At 47.8% G+C, this 16,318-nt stretch overlaps 1 protein-coding gene across 1 annotated transcript in view; it reads right to left on the reverse strand.

Moving 5' to 3' along the window:
• Positions 1 to 8,780: 8,780 nt before the first annotated feature.
• The window catches only part of NWD1 (NACHT and WD repeat domain containing 1), a 56,429-nt gene continuing 48,891 nt past the window's right edge, over positions 8,781 to 16,318 (reverse strand). Inside the window, 3 exon segments of the mRNA XM_008703968.2 lie at positions 8,781 to 10,983; positions 12,532 to 12,637; positions 15,079 to 15,629. Of these exon segments, the coding sequence (XP_008702190.1) occupies positions 10,682 to 10,983; positions 12,532 to 12,637; positions 15,079 to 15,629 (959 nt within the window). The 3' untranslated portion in view covers positions 8,781 to 10,681.

Here is a 16,318-nt window from a genome sequence, read left to right on the forward strand (position 1 = left end):
CCGCCCCGCCCCCGCCCGAGGACCAGCCGCGCATGCGCAGGCTCCGCCCCGTAGGGGGCGGGGGCTTGATGATGTCGTGTGAGGGGCGTGGCTCCTTGAAGGCCTTGCTCCGGGATCTTACTCCCAAAATTGAAAAGCTAACCAATGCCTTACATAGTGCGACTGAGCAAGCCAAGTCCTGCCGTTTGTTTTGTCCGGCTCCACTAGCGAACTCATAATGGTCTTCACATTTTTTAAAGTTGGAAAAATTTCAAAAGAGAAGGCTATTTCGTGACACGTGAAATTTCTGGAATTCAAATTTCGGTGCCTGTAAAATAAAATTTTACTGGAACACAGGCACACCCACTCGTGTACCTATCATCTGTGGCTACTTTTGCGCTACGACAGCAAGGTGAGTAGCTGTGACAGATCCTAGGATGTGCAGACCGTCATATATTTACTAAAAAATATTTGTGGACCCCTGCTTTATAGGGTTCATATGACAATGGGCCAGGGACACAAAGCACCACAGGGGATCTTGCAAAGTGCGTTTTTTGCTAACTGACTGCTGACATAGTTCCCTTTCTCTCTTCACTTCCCTAGCCCTGATCGCATCATTTCCCCAGTGGACCGGTTCAGGAGCCTCTTAAGAAGAAAAATTATTAAATTTCTCTAATACTTACAGCGCATTAACAAGTCCTTGAAACAGGCAGAGTAACCTTCCTCTAGGGACTCAACTGCCTCAATGTTGATACTTTGTTAAGGGCAAAAAGCAGTCTTAGCCCGACCCCCAGGATCCTGTAAGTCTACTTAAACATATAAAAATTCCTTAGGAAACTTCCTTTGTCTCTAAACCCCCCAAGATACATGTTGGCAATCATCCCCCAAGCATATGACTCACCTATATACATCTGAAGGGTCTCAGGACTCAGGTTTTACTAGACTGTAATAAAGACTTTCCCAGCAGTAGCTAGCCCCCTCAAGGTCCTGGAAACCTTGCTTCCAAAATTCCTTAGAGACTTACGCTATCCCTAACCCCCTCCCAACCTGAAAGTATATTATCGGCCACTCCTCATGACCTCGGGGCAGCTCTTTCTGCCCACGGTCCCATCCTGTGCTTTAATAAAATCAGCTTTTTGCACCAGAGACGTCTCAAGAGTTCTTTCTTGGCCATCAGCTTCGAACCCTGTCCTTCCTACATCAGCAAGAACCTCGCTCTTACAAACCTTTTCTTGCAGAATTTTCCACCCACCCTCACTACCTCTGTGGAACCTCTGTCAGTGCCTGCCCAGCCTGGCTGCTTCCCGGCCCCATGCATCAGCAACACACCATTTCTCTTGTCAGAAGCCCTGTCCTATCTCTTCATTACCCAGAAAACACCTACGCATTCTTCAAAACACAACCTCAGGACCCCTCCTCTGCCTTCCCACCATCCCCTACACCTCACCTTCTTTTTGCGCTTCCTCTCTGACACAAATCCCTGACATGGAGCCACATTGGTGAGAGTTTATCAAATGAATGAACATTCAAGCAATGACCAAATGGCATCTCTTTTTTTGTGTGTGAGGAAGTGCGGGAAAGCTAAGAACACCTTGGCAGGGAGGGAGTCATTTGCCAAACTCCGTGTCAGGATTAGAATGGTGACCAAAACGGGCAAGGCTTTTGCCCTCATAGAGGTTTCAGTGTTTCCAGAAAGACAGGGATCAAATAGTCACACACACACACAACGAAGTTTAAACTGTAACAGTTCAAAGAAAAGGTACAAGTGTTAACACTTATTATATTCCAGTTACTGTGGCTGAGACCAAACCACCCCAAGATTTAGAGGATTAAAATGACAACATTTATTTGTTCTGCAGTCTGTAATTTGGGCAGCCGGGCAGGGAAAGCTCATGGCTCTGGCCCCTCAGTGTCCGCTGGGTGGTTGGAAGGCTGGGGCTGGAATCTTCTGAGAGTTTACTCACACATCTGTCAGTTGCTGTTGGCTGTGGTTTGAAATCCGCGCCACGGCTGTTCCCAGAAGCACCTACCCACGTGCAGCCTTGAAGCCCAGGAGAACGAGGTTCTTGTCTCACAGAGTCGAAGGATGAATCTCACGGACAAAGGAGAGTGAGCAAAGCGGTCGAGTTTTATTAAGCAAACGTACAGAAAAAGCTCTCGGGAGTGAGAGGGGTCCTGACAGTGTTACCAATGAGGGCTTTTCATCTCTGGCCTTCTATTAGGACTTTCTGCGGAAATTTGCCCGTGGTTAGGTCAGGGGCCTGGAATTAGAGAGGATGCTTGTACATCGCGTGTGAGTCTTTGTTTCTTGTGACATCTGTGATCTATAGATGTGTTTTGCTAGGTCTGGTTAATCTTTATAGTGAACTTCTCCTTTGAGGCTGATCCTTTTTTGTGGTTAATTTCTATTTTCTGTGGTTACAGTGTAATTACTTAGAAAACCATGTGAACCCTAGCAGTTGGGACAGGGGTTCTGGTTTTTCTTCCTTATCTCTATTTTTGTTCTGTCCCAGTGTCTGGATACCTGAAATACCCTCAGAACCTAGTCGGGGCCCCTGTTCTTTCCCTACCTGAAGCCCCACCTTTCCCTGTTCAGCCTGAGCATTATGGCAGCAGTGTTCTAAGAACGATTGTCCTGGATCATTGCCCTGATCCAGCCTCGGAAGTCACAAAGAATCATTTCCATGGTAGTCTTTCCGTGGTGGCTGTTACAAATTTTGTCCCTGACAAATTCAGGGCATCTGGGTGGTGCAGTCGGTTAAGGGTCTGACTCTTGGTTTTGACTCAGGTCGTGATCTCAGGGTCATGAGATCGAGCCCCACAACGGGCTCCACGCTCAGCATGCAATTTACTCGAGAGTCTCCCTCCCTCTCCCTGCACCTCCTGCTTAAGCTCTCTCTCTCTCAAATAAATAAATCTTAAAAAAAAAAAAAAGAAAAAGAAAGTCCATCCCAAATTCAAAAGGAGGGGAAACAGACTCCAGAACCTGGGGAGTGACCAGGCTCTGGAATGGCACAGGGGACAGGAAATATTGCCATGACTGTTTTGCCACCCCAGGGATTTAACCCAGTCTAGCAGGGGATGAGGAAGGCTTCCTGGAGGAGGTGGCGTTCTAGATGAGTTTTAAAGGTTTCGTAGGCATTCACCATGAGCTGTGCGAGGGCCCATCGATGGGAAGCAAGGTGGTACATTTGAACTTAGAGCGAGAGACAGAGACCCCAGGGTGGTGGGACTGCAGAAGAGTCAGGGGTGGCAGTGGGGGCAGGGAGGTGCGGATAAGTGTGCTGAGGCCAGAAGAGGCAGACCACTCATCCTTATGGAATGAATTAAAAATTTTGGTCCTGGGTAGAAATCGCGCATGGGTTTTCTGTGAGGAGCTGCTTGAGCAGCTTTGAATTTGGAAGTGAATGCCCTGGCTGTTCTGCAGGGAAGTGATTGGAGGGTGGCCAGGCAGGGTGCGGGGAGGCTGTTTATCATTTAGAAGGACGATGGTGGCTTAGACCAGGAGGGGAGCAGTGGAGGTGGAGAGAAGGGGGTGGAAGGGAGCGATATTCAGAAGGTGAAGCAGAGAGAATGTGGTGCTGGGTAGATGGGTGGGGGGGTGAGGAGGAAGAAAGCCTCGAGGATTCAGGGCTCCCAGCCCAGAAAGGGATCCAGCTCAGTTTCAGCGCATTCCTGTATGAACATCCGCTAAGGCGGCCTGCACCTCTTGAGGCCACCAGATGTCTGGACTGTCATTCTCACACCAGCACCCCCTGGCAATCTACTAGTCATTGTCCTGGAGGGCCAACTGCACGTGTGGGCTTTGGACACACCGCGGGGTCCTCCCTCGGTGCCTCCCCGCCTCCAAGGCGGATGAGTGTATTCACATTTCAAGGATCACTTGAAGTTTTCCATTCTTTTTACAGATCTCACGTGATCTGAGAAAGCCCTCACTCATTTGGAGAACAGGAAACCACAAGCCAGTTCTACCTCGGATATGTGTGTGCGTGTGCGTGCCTCTGTGTGTGTGTGTGTGTGTGTGTGTGTACATTCAATATGTGGACAACAGTACACAGACATCTTTCATTTTTATTTTTATAAAGCATAAAAAATGATGAGTTTTTTTTTCCTTTACTGTTTTTGTCTACACGGATGAAATGAAAAACCTTAAAGTTGACAGTTTAGATGGACCAACACACATTTTCCACCATTTTACAAGCGTAATAGCATTATGGTAAGATTCATAGGTAGGTCTTTTCTTTGGACAGTATTTTGGCAGGGTTAAAAAAATCAAAGGATCCTACTTTGAACTAATCTGAATCTTTCCGGATAGCAAACTTTATGACCAAAATCTCTAAAGTCCAGAATCACGTGTTGCGGCAGGATTCTAAAGCAGGCCCCAATATTTTCACCCCTGGTGTGTGTACCCCATCTAATCGCCCATCCAGGAGTGTGGGCAGGACCTGTGAGTATAATGGATGTCACTTTTGCAACTACATCACACCGCATGACAAAGGATGAAAGGATTTTGCAAGTGGGTTTAAGGTCCCCTTGAGTTGATTTTGAGGCACCAGAAGAGAGATTATTTGGGGTGGGCCTGACCTAATCAGGGACATCCTTTGAAAGATGATCTGGAGGTCAGAGCCTCAAAGCCGCAGACAGGTGCGATCCTTCCTCTTTTAAGGAGCCAGCTATGTCGTGCATGCCTATGGACAGAGGCAGCCTTTTGGAACCGTCCTGCAGCAATGAGAGCTCAGTTCTGACAACAACCTGAATGAGTGGGGAGGAGGGCTGTGAGCCTCTCCGTGAGATCCCAGCCCGGCTCATGAGACCCTGAACAAAGGACCGAGCCACAGTGAGCCTGGACTCGCGACCCACAGAAACCGTGAGATCATACACGGCTATTACATGCAGCTGCTAAGTGTGGGTACGTTGTCACACTGCAACGTGTAACCAATCCTTTATGAAGTCGTCTTGCCAAAAATGTTTACCTTGTGATGATGATGTGTTAAAAAACAAAATTCAGCTGAGTAAATTTAAAGATCACATTGACTTCATTCAGTGATTCATGAATTGGGCAGTATCCCGTCTAGCAAACAGAAAAGAGCGCAAAGGAGCTGTAAAAAATGGAAGGATTTTATAGACCGAAGGGGGCAGGAAACAACAGATTATCTTTCTTTGGGGGATGGAGGGGGTCCTTCAGGTGGATTACTTCACTAGCGCGGACCAGGAAATTCCAGACTGACCGGTTAAGAGTCCAGTCCTGGGAAGGGCTATCGAATTAGGTGTTAAGGGTTGGTTTGCTGGTGTGGAGCTTAGCCCAAGTGACTGTTTTAGGCCTGTTGTTTCTTCTTTAACAGATGTGTCAATGCAGGTTTATCAAGTGTAACTAAGGTACCATTTGATAGTAGGGAGGCTGTTCGTGTCTTGGAGCATGGGGTATGTGGGAAATCTCTGTATCTTCCACTCAATTTCGTCATGAAGCTAAAACCGCTTTTAAAAGTCTGTTAGGGGCGGGGCGCCTGGGTGGTTCAGTCATCAAGCGTCTGCCTTCGGCTTGGGTCATGATCCCAGCGTTCTGGGGTTCTGGGGTTCTGGGATCAAGCCCCATGTCGGCGGGCTCCCTGCTCAGTGGGAAGCCTTCTTCTCCCTCTCCCACTCCCCCTGCTTGGGTTCCCTCTCTCGCTGCCTCTCTGTCAAATAAATACATAAAATCTTAAAAAAAAAAAAAAAAAGTCTGTTGGGGTGCCTGGGTGTCTCAGTCAGCTAAGCTTCTAACTTCAGCTCAGGTCATGATCTTGGGATCCTGGAATCGAGCCCCACCATGGGGCTCCTTGCTCAGCGGGGAGTCCGCTTGCCCCTCCACCACTTTGTGTGTGTGTGTGTGTGTGTGTGTGTGTGTGTGTCTGCGCGTGCACACATGCTCACTCTCTCTCAAATAGATAAATAAAATCTTTAAAAAATCTGTTGGGACGCCTGGGTGGCTTGGCTAAGCATCTGCTTTCAGCTCAGGTCATGATCCCAGGGTCCTGGGATCAAGTGCCGCATCGGGCTCCCTGCTCCACAAGGAGCTTGCTTCTCCCTCTGCCTGCCACTCCCCCTGCTTGTGCTCTCTCTCTCTCTCTGACAAATAAATAAATAAAATCTTAGGAAAAATTTTTCCTCCTACCTTATCCTTCTTTAAGGAAAAAAAAATCTGTTAAAAAACGTTTTACTTTGAATCTAATCAAGCTTTAAGACCAGGATCAGCACACTTCTGTAAAGGGCCAGGTTGGCTTTTGGAGCCATACATTCCCTGTCACTAATGAAAGCTGCCATAGGCTATATGTAAATGAATGGGTGTGGCCATGTTCCAATAAAACTTTATTTACAAAAACAGATGGCAGGGCGCCTGGGTGGCTCAGTCGTTAAGCATCTGCCTTTGGCTCAGAGTGTGATGCCAGATGCCAGAATCCTGGGATCGAGCCCCACATCAGACTCCACCACTGGGAGCCTACTTCTTCCTCTCCCACTCCCCCTGCTTGTGTTCCTCTCTTGCTGGCTGTCTCTCTCTCTATCAAATAAATAAAATCTTAAAAAAAAAAAAAACATAGGTGGCAAGCCTGATCTGGAATATAAGAGATGAAAGAGACAAAACAACGACGTGCAGTATGTGAACAAATCTTGATTGGGCTCTAGTTTGAAAAAAAAAACAGCAATAAAAAATGTTTTAGGGCTGATTAGGAAAATTAGGGATGCCTACTGAGAGATATTAAATATTAAATAACAACTTCATTTTCATTGGTGTGTGGTTATGCTCAAGAATAACTTTATTCCTTTTTTTAAAAAAGATTTTATTTATTGGACAGAGAGAAACACAGCGAGAGAGGGAACACAAACAGGGGGAGGGGCAGAGGGAGAAGCAGGCTTCCCAATGAGCAGGAAGCCAGATGCAGGGCGTGATTCCAGGACCCCGGGATCATGACCTGAGCTAAAGGCAGACCTTGAACTGACTGAGCCACCCAGGAGCCCCGAGAATAACTTGATTCCTGAAAAGATGTCTTCTGATGCATTTTGACAGTGAGGTGTCCTGACATCATCAGAGCCGAAATGAGGGTAAGAAGCAAGTTCATTCAAGTGCAGGGTCAAATCCCATCTATAATTTAAACTGTTGATATTTTGTTCAACGTGCATTTTTTAATCCATTTTGAGTTTTTTAAGAATATGGAAATAAAATATTACTTCCTTTGATTGCTGAGTTTTTTGGTGCACCCTTAAGACTTGTGCCTGAGGGGTCCCCCTGGGTGGCTCAGTCCGTTAAGGGTCTGACTCTTGACTGTGACTTGGGTCATGATCTCCAGGTCGTGGGATTGAGACCTGTGTCAGGCTCCGGTCAGAGAGTGGAGCCTGCTTGGGATTCTCTCTCTCCCTCTGTCCCTCCCCTAACTCTCGTGTACTCTCTCTCTCTCTTTCACTCAAAAGAAAAAAAAGCTTTGTGCCTGAGATGAGTACCTCAGTATCCTCGCCCAGTCCTGGCCCTCACTTTTGAAATGTTTTAGCAGAAGATTGATAGTGATAGGGCGGTTGTTGAACCTTGATGGTGAGCAAATTCATGTTTATTGTCCACGTATTGCAACTTGGCTATAGGTTTGACCATTTTCACGTTGGGATAAGTGAATAAATAAGAAGTCTGTAGACTTTTCAAATAAAGTAAAATTTTAAAAAATAAATTTAAACTTCAAACTTAAAAAATAAACCCCAAACTTACAGATACAGAAAACAGATTGGTGGTTACGAGAGGCAGAGGAGAGGGATGATGGGAAAAGTGGGTGAAGGTGGTCAAAAGTTATAAGATAAATCCAGTTATAAGATAAGTAAGTCCTGGAGATGTCATGTCCAGCACGGTGACTGTGGTTAATAATACTGTACGGTATATTTGAAAGTCGCTAAGAGAATAGATCTTAAAAGTTCTCATCACAAGGGGCACCTGGTTGGCTCAGTGGGTGAAGCATGTGACTCTTGATCTCGGGGTTGTGAGTTCAAGCCCCACATTGGGTGTAGTGATTACCTAACTAAATAAATCTTTAAAAAAAAAATAAAATCTTTAAAAAAAGTTCTCATCACAAGAAAAAAAATGTGTAACTATTGTGGTGATGGATGTTAACTAGATTTATTGTGGTGATCGTTTTGCAGTATATGCAAATATCAAATCGTTATGTCATATACCAGAAACTGATACAGTGTTATAGGTTAATTATATCTCAATTTTTAAAAGTCTCTGGAATTTCGTATAATTCCTGCTGCTACTAAAGGGGTGTCTATTCCACTCATCTTGGGACAATCCAGTTTTTTTTCAATGGTCGGGAGTAATCTTTTAAAGCCCCACCTTTGCTCTCAGAAGTGTTCCAGTTTGGATGCTATGTTACATGGTCCTGCTCAGTGTAGGAGATCGAGGTGGAATCGGATTGCCGTAAGCTTGCTTTCATCCTGGCTCCGCCATGGCTGGAGGACCTTGGCTAAGTCATACCTCCCTAAAGCACAGTGCTTGTCAAACTGTCAGAGCAACCAAACTCTTTCTCGAATAAATGAGAGCTCACTGCAAAGAACTCCAATAGAACAACAATTCAGAGTCACATTTTATTAGTAAAATATCTCCTCCTACGTTCAAAGTAGTATTTACGTACAAGCAATGGATTCTCACTGAGGCTGTTGAGCTGGACACACACATCTTTTTTTTTTTTTTTTAGGGTTTTATTTATTTATTTGACAGAGAGAGACAGCCAGCGAGAGAGGGAACACAAGCAGGGGGAGTGGGAGAGGAAGAAGCAGGCTCCCAGCGGAGGAGCCTGATGTGGGGCTCGATCCCAGAACGCCGGGATCACGCCCTGAACCGAAGGCAGACGCTCAATGACTGAACCACCCAGGCGCCCCTGGACACACACATCTTAAACCTGAAGTTGTGGCTGAAGTCTTACTCTGTCATGACGTCCTCTATTTCCGCAATGGGCAAAGCCCCCGGTTCACAGAGAAGTAGTGGCCAAGAGTAGCTCTCCTCAAGGGCTCCCATCAAAATCTCAGTTAAACGATGATGGAGGGAGAATCCTAAGTGAGTTTTCTCCAGCACCTTAAAACCTGCTGCCTCACCCAGCTGACCATGCATTTTAAAATTACAGTTTAAAATATTTTTTCAAAATGGAATTTGATGCTAACATCTGCAGAACTGCCAAAGCCCCACCCCCACCCCGGGAACCCTCGTTTGGGAAATGACTGAAGAAGACAGTCAACGGGGTCACATCTAACTTCAAAGCCTCTGTTTCTAAGGTTGCGTTTTCTGAAACTGTCTGGAATCCGACAGAGGGGAGAGGGCATAGCACCTTGAAGTTTGGACTTTCCTATCTTTATAGCGCAAGCCCCAGAAGCAAGGGGGAGCTTTCGGAAGGCTGTGGGCAAAGAAGCAAGATCCATTTTAGTGGAACAGAAACGGTTCCCTCTGCTGAACTTGGGGAGAGCAGAGCTGGTCCAAAAGCTCAGCACAGAGAGGTCGGGAGCTCGTTTTGTCCACTTCCAAGAGCCTCCAGTTTTTGAGATAAAAGAGGATCTTTAACCTCAAAGTTTGGGAGCCAGGGAGTAGGGATGGAAGAATGAAAACCGGTTTATTGTTTTCATGCTGGCTTGGGTCATGAAGTCAGCTCCTGAACTAGAGACACACAGGCTAAATTTGCCTGTGGATGTAAATTTGAGCCAATCGCCGACTTTTAAAAATGGGAATATTTTGCATAGAAATCTGGGCTTCTGGCTTTGTTTACAATAACAGGAAGCTCTTGCTGCTTTTCCCCGTGGCCATTCTGGGGTAGAGTCAGGGTGCCAATGTCCACCCAAGGCAGAGCACCCATCCTCCTCAAGACCCATGGTCCCCATCAGTCTCTGCTGCTCACCCGGGTGCACGGCAATCATCTCAATTACTCGCTGGCCCCGTGGGCATGTGAGTGTGTCACCTGTGGAATAGTCATGCTTCCGAGACTAAAATTAGAGGGGGGTGGTCCAACAGGATGGGGATAGGACGTCTCCTGGCTCTCTTTTCCCAGACCTCTTGCACTTCAAGCTTGTGAGCCTGAGAAAATCACAGCTACCTACCAAGGCTCAGTTCCCTTGTCTGTAAAATGGATGCAGAAACTCCCACCCTCCCTGAAGTATGGGCTGTGATAGGATCAGACCATAGCACCTAATGCTTTATAAATTATAAAGCTCTATGGTCCACATCTGTGGTTTGATCAGTCTCACATCCATCCACCCTCCCTTTGCCTTGTACCAGCAGCCCAGTTCCCCTCCCAGGATTAGCCTCTCCCACGCTCAGGCAACCTGGGTGGGTGGTATTTACTCTATCCTCAGCCCTGGTGGGCACGGGATCAGGCTGGCCAATCACAGCACTGCATTCTCCCAGAGACAGGTGCATGAGCCCACTGGGGCCAACAGAATCAGGGCCAGCATTTTGGTTCAGACTGCTGGCAGGGGGAAGGTCTCTTTTCTACTGACCTTGGCTGTCATGTTGCTAACCTGGGGGTAGCCAGTCTTTGACTGCAGCCAACAAGGAGAGAGGAATAGAAGTGTGGCGAGAAACAGGGTCTGAGTCATATAATCTGAGGCTTTGGGTCCAGATATACATCAAAACACACATACTCTTTGTGTCAGCCAGATTGAATGGGGTGAACTCACCGGAGTCCCATGCCCTTATCAGGGGGTTCTACACTAGCAGGCAGACTTGTGAACGTTTGTTCGATTTGCATTCATTTCTCTGGGCACTTGCTGATCTTGAGCCTTGGTGTGCTCCTGCAGCAGCTGCCAGCTCTTCTCTCTGTCTGGATTTGACCTTCCACACTGCCTTCTTGAAGTTCTTGAGAGGGTCCTGCTGCAACGTCCTTGACGAAGGGCACTGGAAACGCTCGCGGATGAGATAGCCATGTCTAGTGGGGGCGATGAATCCATTGGAAGTTGGAATGATCCTGTTCACCACAGCGTGGACAAACTGGACAGCCAGCAGGGTGCCTTTTGGGGGTAGAGGGCAGGGCACTAATGAGAGAGTGGGGGCTACAGAGATCCAGTTTCACCCATTGGAGAGTTGGCTGCATGGGGTCAAATCCTTGCTATGTTCCTTACTAGCTTGTGCACACATTCTAAACTCTTGGAGTCCCTCTTGCTTCATCTGCAATATGGGGATGATAACTAAACCCACCTGCAGAGGGGAATTCTAAGACTCGAAGAGGTCACGTGTGTCAGGTGCTTTGGTATTAGTTTCAGCCCAGAGTGAGTTCAGTAAATATTATTAGTGGAGGAGGAGGAGGAAGAGACTTTGTGAATCTGCCCAGGATGGGCTTTTACGGCCACAATCTGCAGCTCTCAGCTTCTGAACCATCTGTGACTTTTTGCCAGGCATCTTTGCCACAAAGTAGTAGACTACACTATATTTGATTGCACTGTATCTGATTACAATGTATTCAAATCTACCTGATCTTCATTCACTCACTTGCTTTGTGACCTTGGACAAATCTCTTAATCTCCCTGAACTTCAGCTTCTTCACTTTGGCACCTGCCTCCCTGCCAGTGTCATAAGGGGTCCTTTCTCTATAGGAGACTATGTAGGAGGGTGACAGGTGACCATGGGGACCAGGCAGACCAGCTGCGAACTACTGCCTACCATTTATTCACTGTGTGACCTTGGGCAAGTCACCCCATCTCTCAGAGCCTCAATTTTTGCTCTGTAAAATGAGGTGGCTGTCAAGAGAGTTAAATAGCTTAGTGACAGTACCCAGTACAAAGAAATGTTCACTCTCATTAATATGCCTTTAGGGTAGCACTGAGCAGACCAAGAGATGTGGCGTTTTCAAAGCAGTTGGTCTTAAGCAAGCTGTCCCTATCATTTACAAGACCTGGCGCAAGAGAAGGAATCAAGGCCCATATCCTATAAGGCACAATACGTAAATGTTGCAAACCTAGCTGATAAACTATTAAGTGAAATTTGCTCTGTCCTCCTACACTGATGGATGTACTTTCAGAATCACGTGGAAGGTCATGTTTGGGTAGAGAATCACCAGGCTTTTCAGTTCCATTATAGAATGTAATGGTGTGGGAGAGCTAGTCCCCAGCTTTATGCAGCTTGGCCCCCTTCTCTTCCCATACCCAGCTCTGTTCTGCACTCCTAGGGGCCTCACACATATGCATGCAAACCGCCTGCCCAGCTCACGCATCCAGACTCCATGCTCATCACCCCATGGCCACCCCCAAGTCTAGGGGTGCTCCCACTAGGGGGCACAGTCCACCCTCAGAAGGATGAGCCTGGGGAAGAGGACTGCTCAGGCCCTAAAGAGGGCACCATCCCAGGTGGGGAGAAGGTTTCGGGGTTCCAGGTACCCAGAGCATGGGTCTAGAAGAGGAGATGTAGCTCCAGGGGGGCCTGTCCCCTTCACCTGCAGACACCTCTCTCTAAGCAGCTCCCCCCCAGCTGGGGAAGGCCAGGGCAGGGCCCTCCAACACCCAGAACCCAACACAAGGCCTAAGATCTAAGCTCAATCTTCCCCTCGAAGCAAAATGACTCACCATCCTGCACACTCCAGACGATGATGGAGCGATCCTTTAAGCCCGCATACACATAATTGTCATCCATGGAGAAGCAGACACACTGGACTCCTCTACAGTAAGAATTCTGTAGAAAAAGACAATGTGATCTGGAGTTCAAACTGAGACACCCAGGAGACCCACCGCAAGGCACTTGTATCAGAAGCCAGGCATGTAAGCCTCCCATGGGGATGGATCCAACGAAACCCTGGAGAGATGGGTATATTCCATCACCAAGATTCCCAGGACCAAAACACATTTTCATAGGGATTGGACTGAAAGGTTTGCAGACAGTTGGCACTGGAAAGCAGGAATTACCAGATTTAATTTCCTAAGTGACCTCAATTCTACAAGCAAGCGTTAGCTCTCATGGTCTCTAGTTAAAGGCTATATGCTAATTGCAATAGGGCATCCTAGATCAGATCCTAGACCAGGAAAAGGAAATTCACTGAAAAACGTATGATCCCAATGAAGATGGTAGTTTAGTTAACAATCCTGTCCCCGTGGTAATTTCTTAGTTTTGACAAATGTACTCGAGTTACGTAAGATGTTAACATCGGGGAAGGTGGGTGAGGAAGAGGTAGAGGGGAACCTTGTACTATCTTCATGACTTTTTTGTAGATCTAAAATCGTTCCAAAATTAAGTTTATTTAGAAACAAAAAGGGAGGGAGTGCCTGGGTGGCTCAGTCAGTTAAGCATCCTACTCTTGATCTCAGCTCAGGTTTTGACCTCACAGTCATGAGTTTGAGCCTCACGTTGGGCTTCACACTGGGTGTGGAGCCTACTTAAAAAATAAACAAACAAACAAACAAAACCAACAAGCTAGGTGTGTTTAACTTCTATGGTGGCATTTCCCATCTCAACAAGACAAAAGATGACTGACAGCTCAGTATTAGAGTGGTTTCATAAAAGTAAAGGTCAGATGGGACGAAGGCCTTTTAAGACAAAACTATCTGTACTCTCTTCTCATAGTTACAAGATCGTCTCCCTAGGTTTATGAATAGTTTTTACATCTTGCAACCAAAAGTATGGTCTTCATTCCCCATTTGAAAAACTGGAATAATAACACCAAACTTATAAGGTCGTTGTGAGGATAAAACTTTAGGATGATATTTTAATATATGCATTTTATATAATATGTAATATGAATATATGAATATATTTATTAAAGCCCTTAATTATATGGATATAAAAAAACTGTCACAGCTTCTTATGAGATGGGCAGCGTGGACTCTGAGATACTTCTTCTGTTAAGGAGTCAGTTTCCATCTTCAGAGCCTTCACAGCTGCTGTTCCTTTTGCCTAGAATGCTCTTCCACCAGACTTAGTCTACCTTCTTTTTTTTTTTTTTATTTATTTATAATCGCCACACCCAACATGGGGCTCGAACTCATGACCCCAAGATCAAGAGTTGCATGCTCTACTGACTGAGCCAGCCAGGCGCCCCCAGACTTATTTGACCTTCCTAAATAGCGGCCCTTGCCATTCTACCCCATTTACCTTGTCCTATTGTCTCCTCAAAGCTCTTGTCACTCCACAGCCCATCATGTTTTTGCTCTTTTGTTTTTATTTTTTTATTTTATTTTTAAAAAATATTTTATTTATTAATTTTAGAGAGAGAGAGCACAAGCAGCAGGAGCGGCAGGCAGAGGGAGAAGCAGGCTCCCTGCTCAGTGGGGAGCTGGAGGTGGGACTCGATCCCAGGACCCTGGGATCATGACCTGAGCCCGAAGGCAGATGCTTAACCGACTGAACGACTCAGGCGCCCCCACTGCCTTGTTCATATTCTACAAACATTTACGGAGCCCTGAGGACAGGTCGGGAGCTCTCCTAGGGATGGGGGCCACCTCTGTAAGCAAAACACAGAAAGATCCTGCCCTCCCGGAGCTCACGCAGTGTCCCCTCCGAGAGCGGGGCTCTAAGAGGCAGGACGGTGTGTGCCCTGGCCACGGCTAGAAAGGGGCCTACTGCAGACCGGGCAATCAAAACTGTCGGACGCAAGGACGGCGGGCAGGATTAGGGTAAGGAGGGGCAGGCAGAGGTGTGCTGGGGCAGGACTTGATCCCGTCTTTATTTAAAATGATATTTTGGGGGCGCCTGGATGGCTCAGTCGGTTGAGCGTCTGCCTTCAGCTCAGGTCGTGATCTCAGGGTCCTGGGATCGAGCCCCGCGTCATTGGGCTCCTTGCTCAGCAGGGAGTCAGCTTCTCCCTCTCCCTCTGCCCCTTGTCCCTGCTCTCTCTCTGTCTCTCAAGTAAATAAAATCTTTTTAAAAATGGTATTTTGTTCTTTGTGGATTTTTTTTGTATTTGTTTCGATGTTGGTAAACATTGCATTAAAACAGCATCTCTCTTGATTGCTGAGTTTTTGGCTGCCCCTTAAACTCTGCTCCCAGGGTGAGCGTCTCTCACTGGCCTCACCCCGCTCCCGACCCCGGGCGACAGTTCGCAGTGTGCACTTAGTACAGGACACCTGTCCTCAGCTTTCTAAGGCGGGGACCTCGCGTCACGTGGTGTGTGGGCCACGCACCGTGTAGTTCATCTGAAACCTCCACTTGCAGGCCTGCAGGTCCCAGAGACACAGCAGGGCTTCCTCGGACCCGCTGACCGCCAGCTGCTCCTGGTGGCTGACCTGCATGCAGGCGACCTGGCTCCCGTGGGCCTCCAGAGGGAACACTTTGGAGTTCGCACACTCGTAAAGGAAGAGGTCGCCGTTGGTCATGCCGTAGATCACACGGTAGTCGGCCAGCACGGCCACGCTGGCTATGGTCTCAGGCAGCTGGGTGTAGAAGGTGTAGGTCGGCCCGTCGATGACGGGACAGGGATCCCCGGGGCTGATGTCCAGCACCAGGACGATGCTGTCATAGGCGATGGCCAGGCGCTCCTCGCCAGTGCTAAGGGCCATGCAGTTGATGGCTTTCCGGGCCTCAGGAGGGGGAATGCACATCACATCCTGTCTGGAATTCAGAGGGAACACCAGGACCACCCCCGAAACGAGGCCGGTGAAAAGGAGATTGGCCCGCTGGGCAACCTCCAGACACCTGACCTCATTGGAGGTGTCCAGGGCATCTTGTTCCTCCCCTGCCACGGAGAGAAGACCACGTCAAGAGCAGCTCGGAGGAATGCTCGTGCCACAGTTTTCCTATTTCTAAGGATTTTAAAAACTGCTTTCCTGATCCGTACTCCCCAACGTGTCCACTGCCATCCCCTTGCCTCCACTCCCGTCCTGCCATCTCCTCACCACCCTGCCTACCACCTTCCAAGGATATTTTGCTCCCCATCGGGACAGACGGACAAAGGGACATGCATGACCTCTCATCCCAGACCTTTCCTTTACAAACGTCTGGAAAGGGTCGGAGAGTAAATATTTTTGCCTTGCGGGCTGTATGAGCTGTGAGTGCAAGCTCTTCACAAATGGGCTTTAGTTTGCACACTTCTATCTCATGCCCCACTGTGCCCCCTACCTTTGTGCCCGGCTTCACCCCACAACTAGCCACAAGCACCTCAAACATTGTAACCTCATCCGTCTTGCTCCCTGCCAACCCCAGAGCCCGGCTCCACAGCTGGCACTAATCAAACATCTGCCAAACCCACGAAAGCAGGAGGGTGAGAGTCAATCTCTTTTCTCATAGTATTTTATCATTAACAAGGAATTTCCGTACCTCCGTTCGCCCCGTGGAGATTACAGCAGACACCATTGGTGACGTGCCCAGACCCCCTTTACCGGCCAGGGCGCCCAGCCCCAAGGCTGCCCACTGCCTCCAGGGGAA

This window comes from Ursus maritimus, unplaced genomic scaffold (assembly GCF_017311325.1).
Source record: "Ursus maritimus isolate PB19 unplaced genomic scaffold, ASM1731132v1 scaffold_14, whole genome shotgun sequence".
NCBI lineage: Eukaryota > Metazoa > Chordata > Mammalia > Carnivora > Ursidae > Ursus > Ursus maritimus.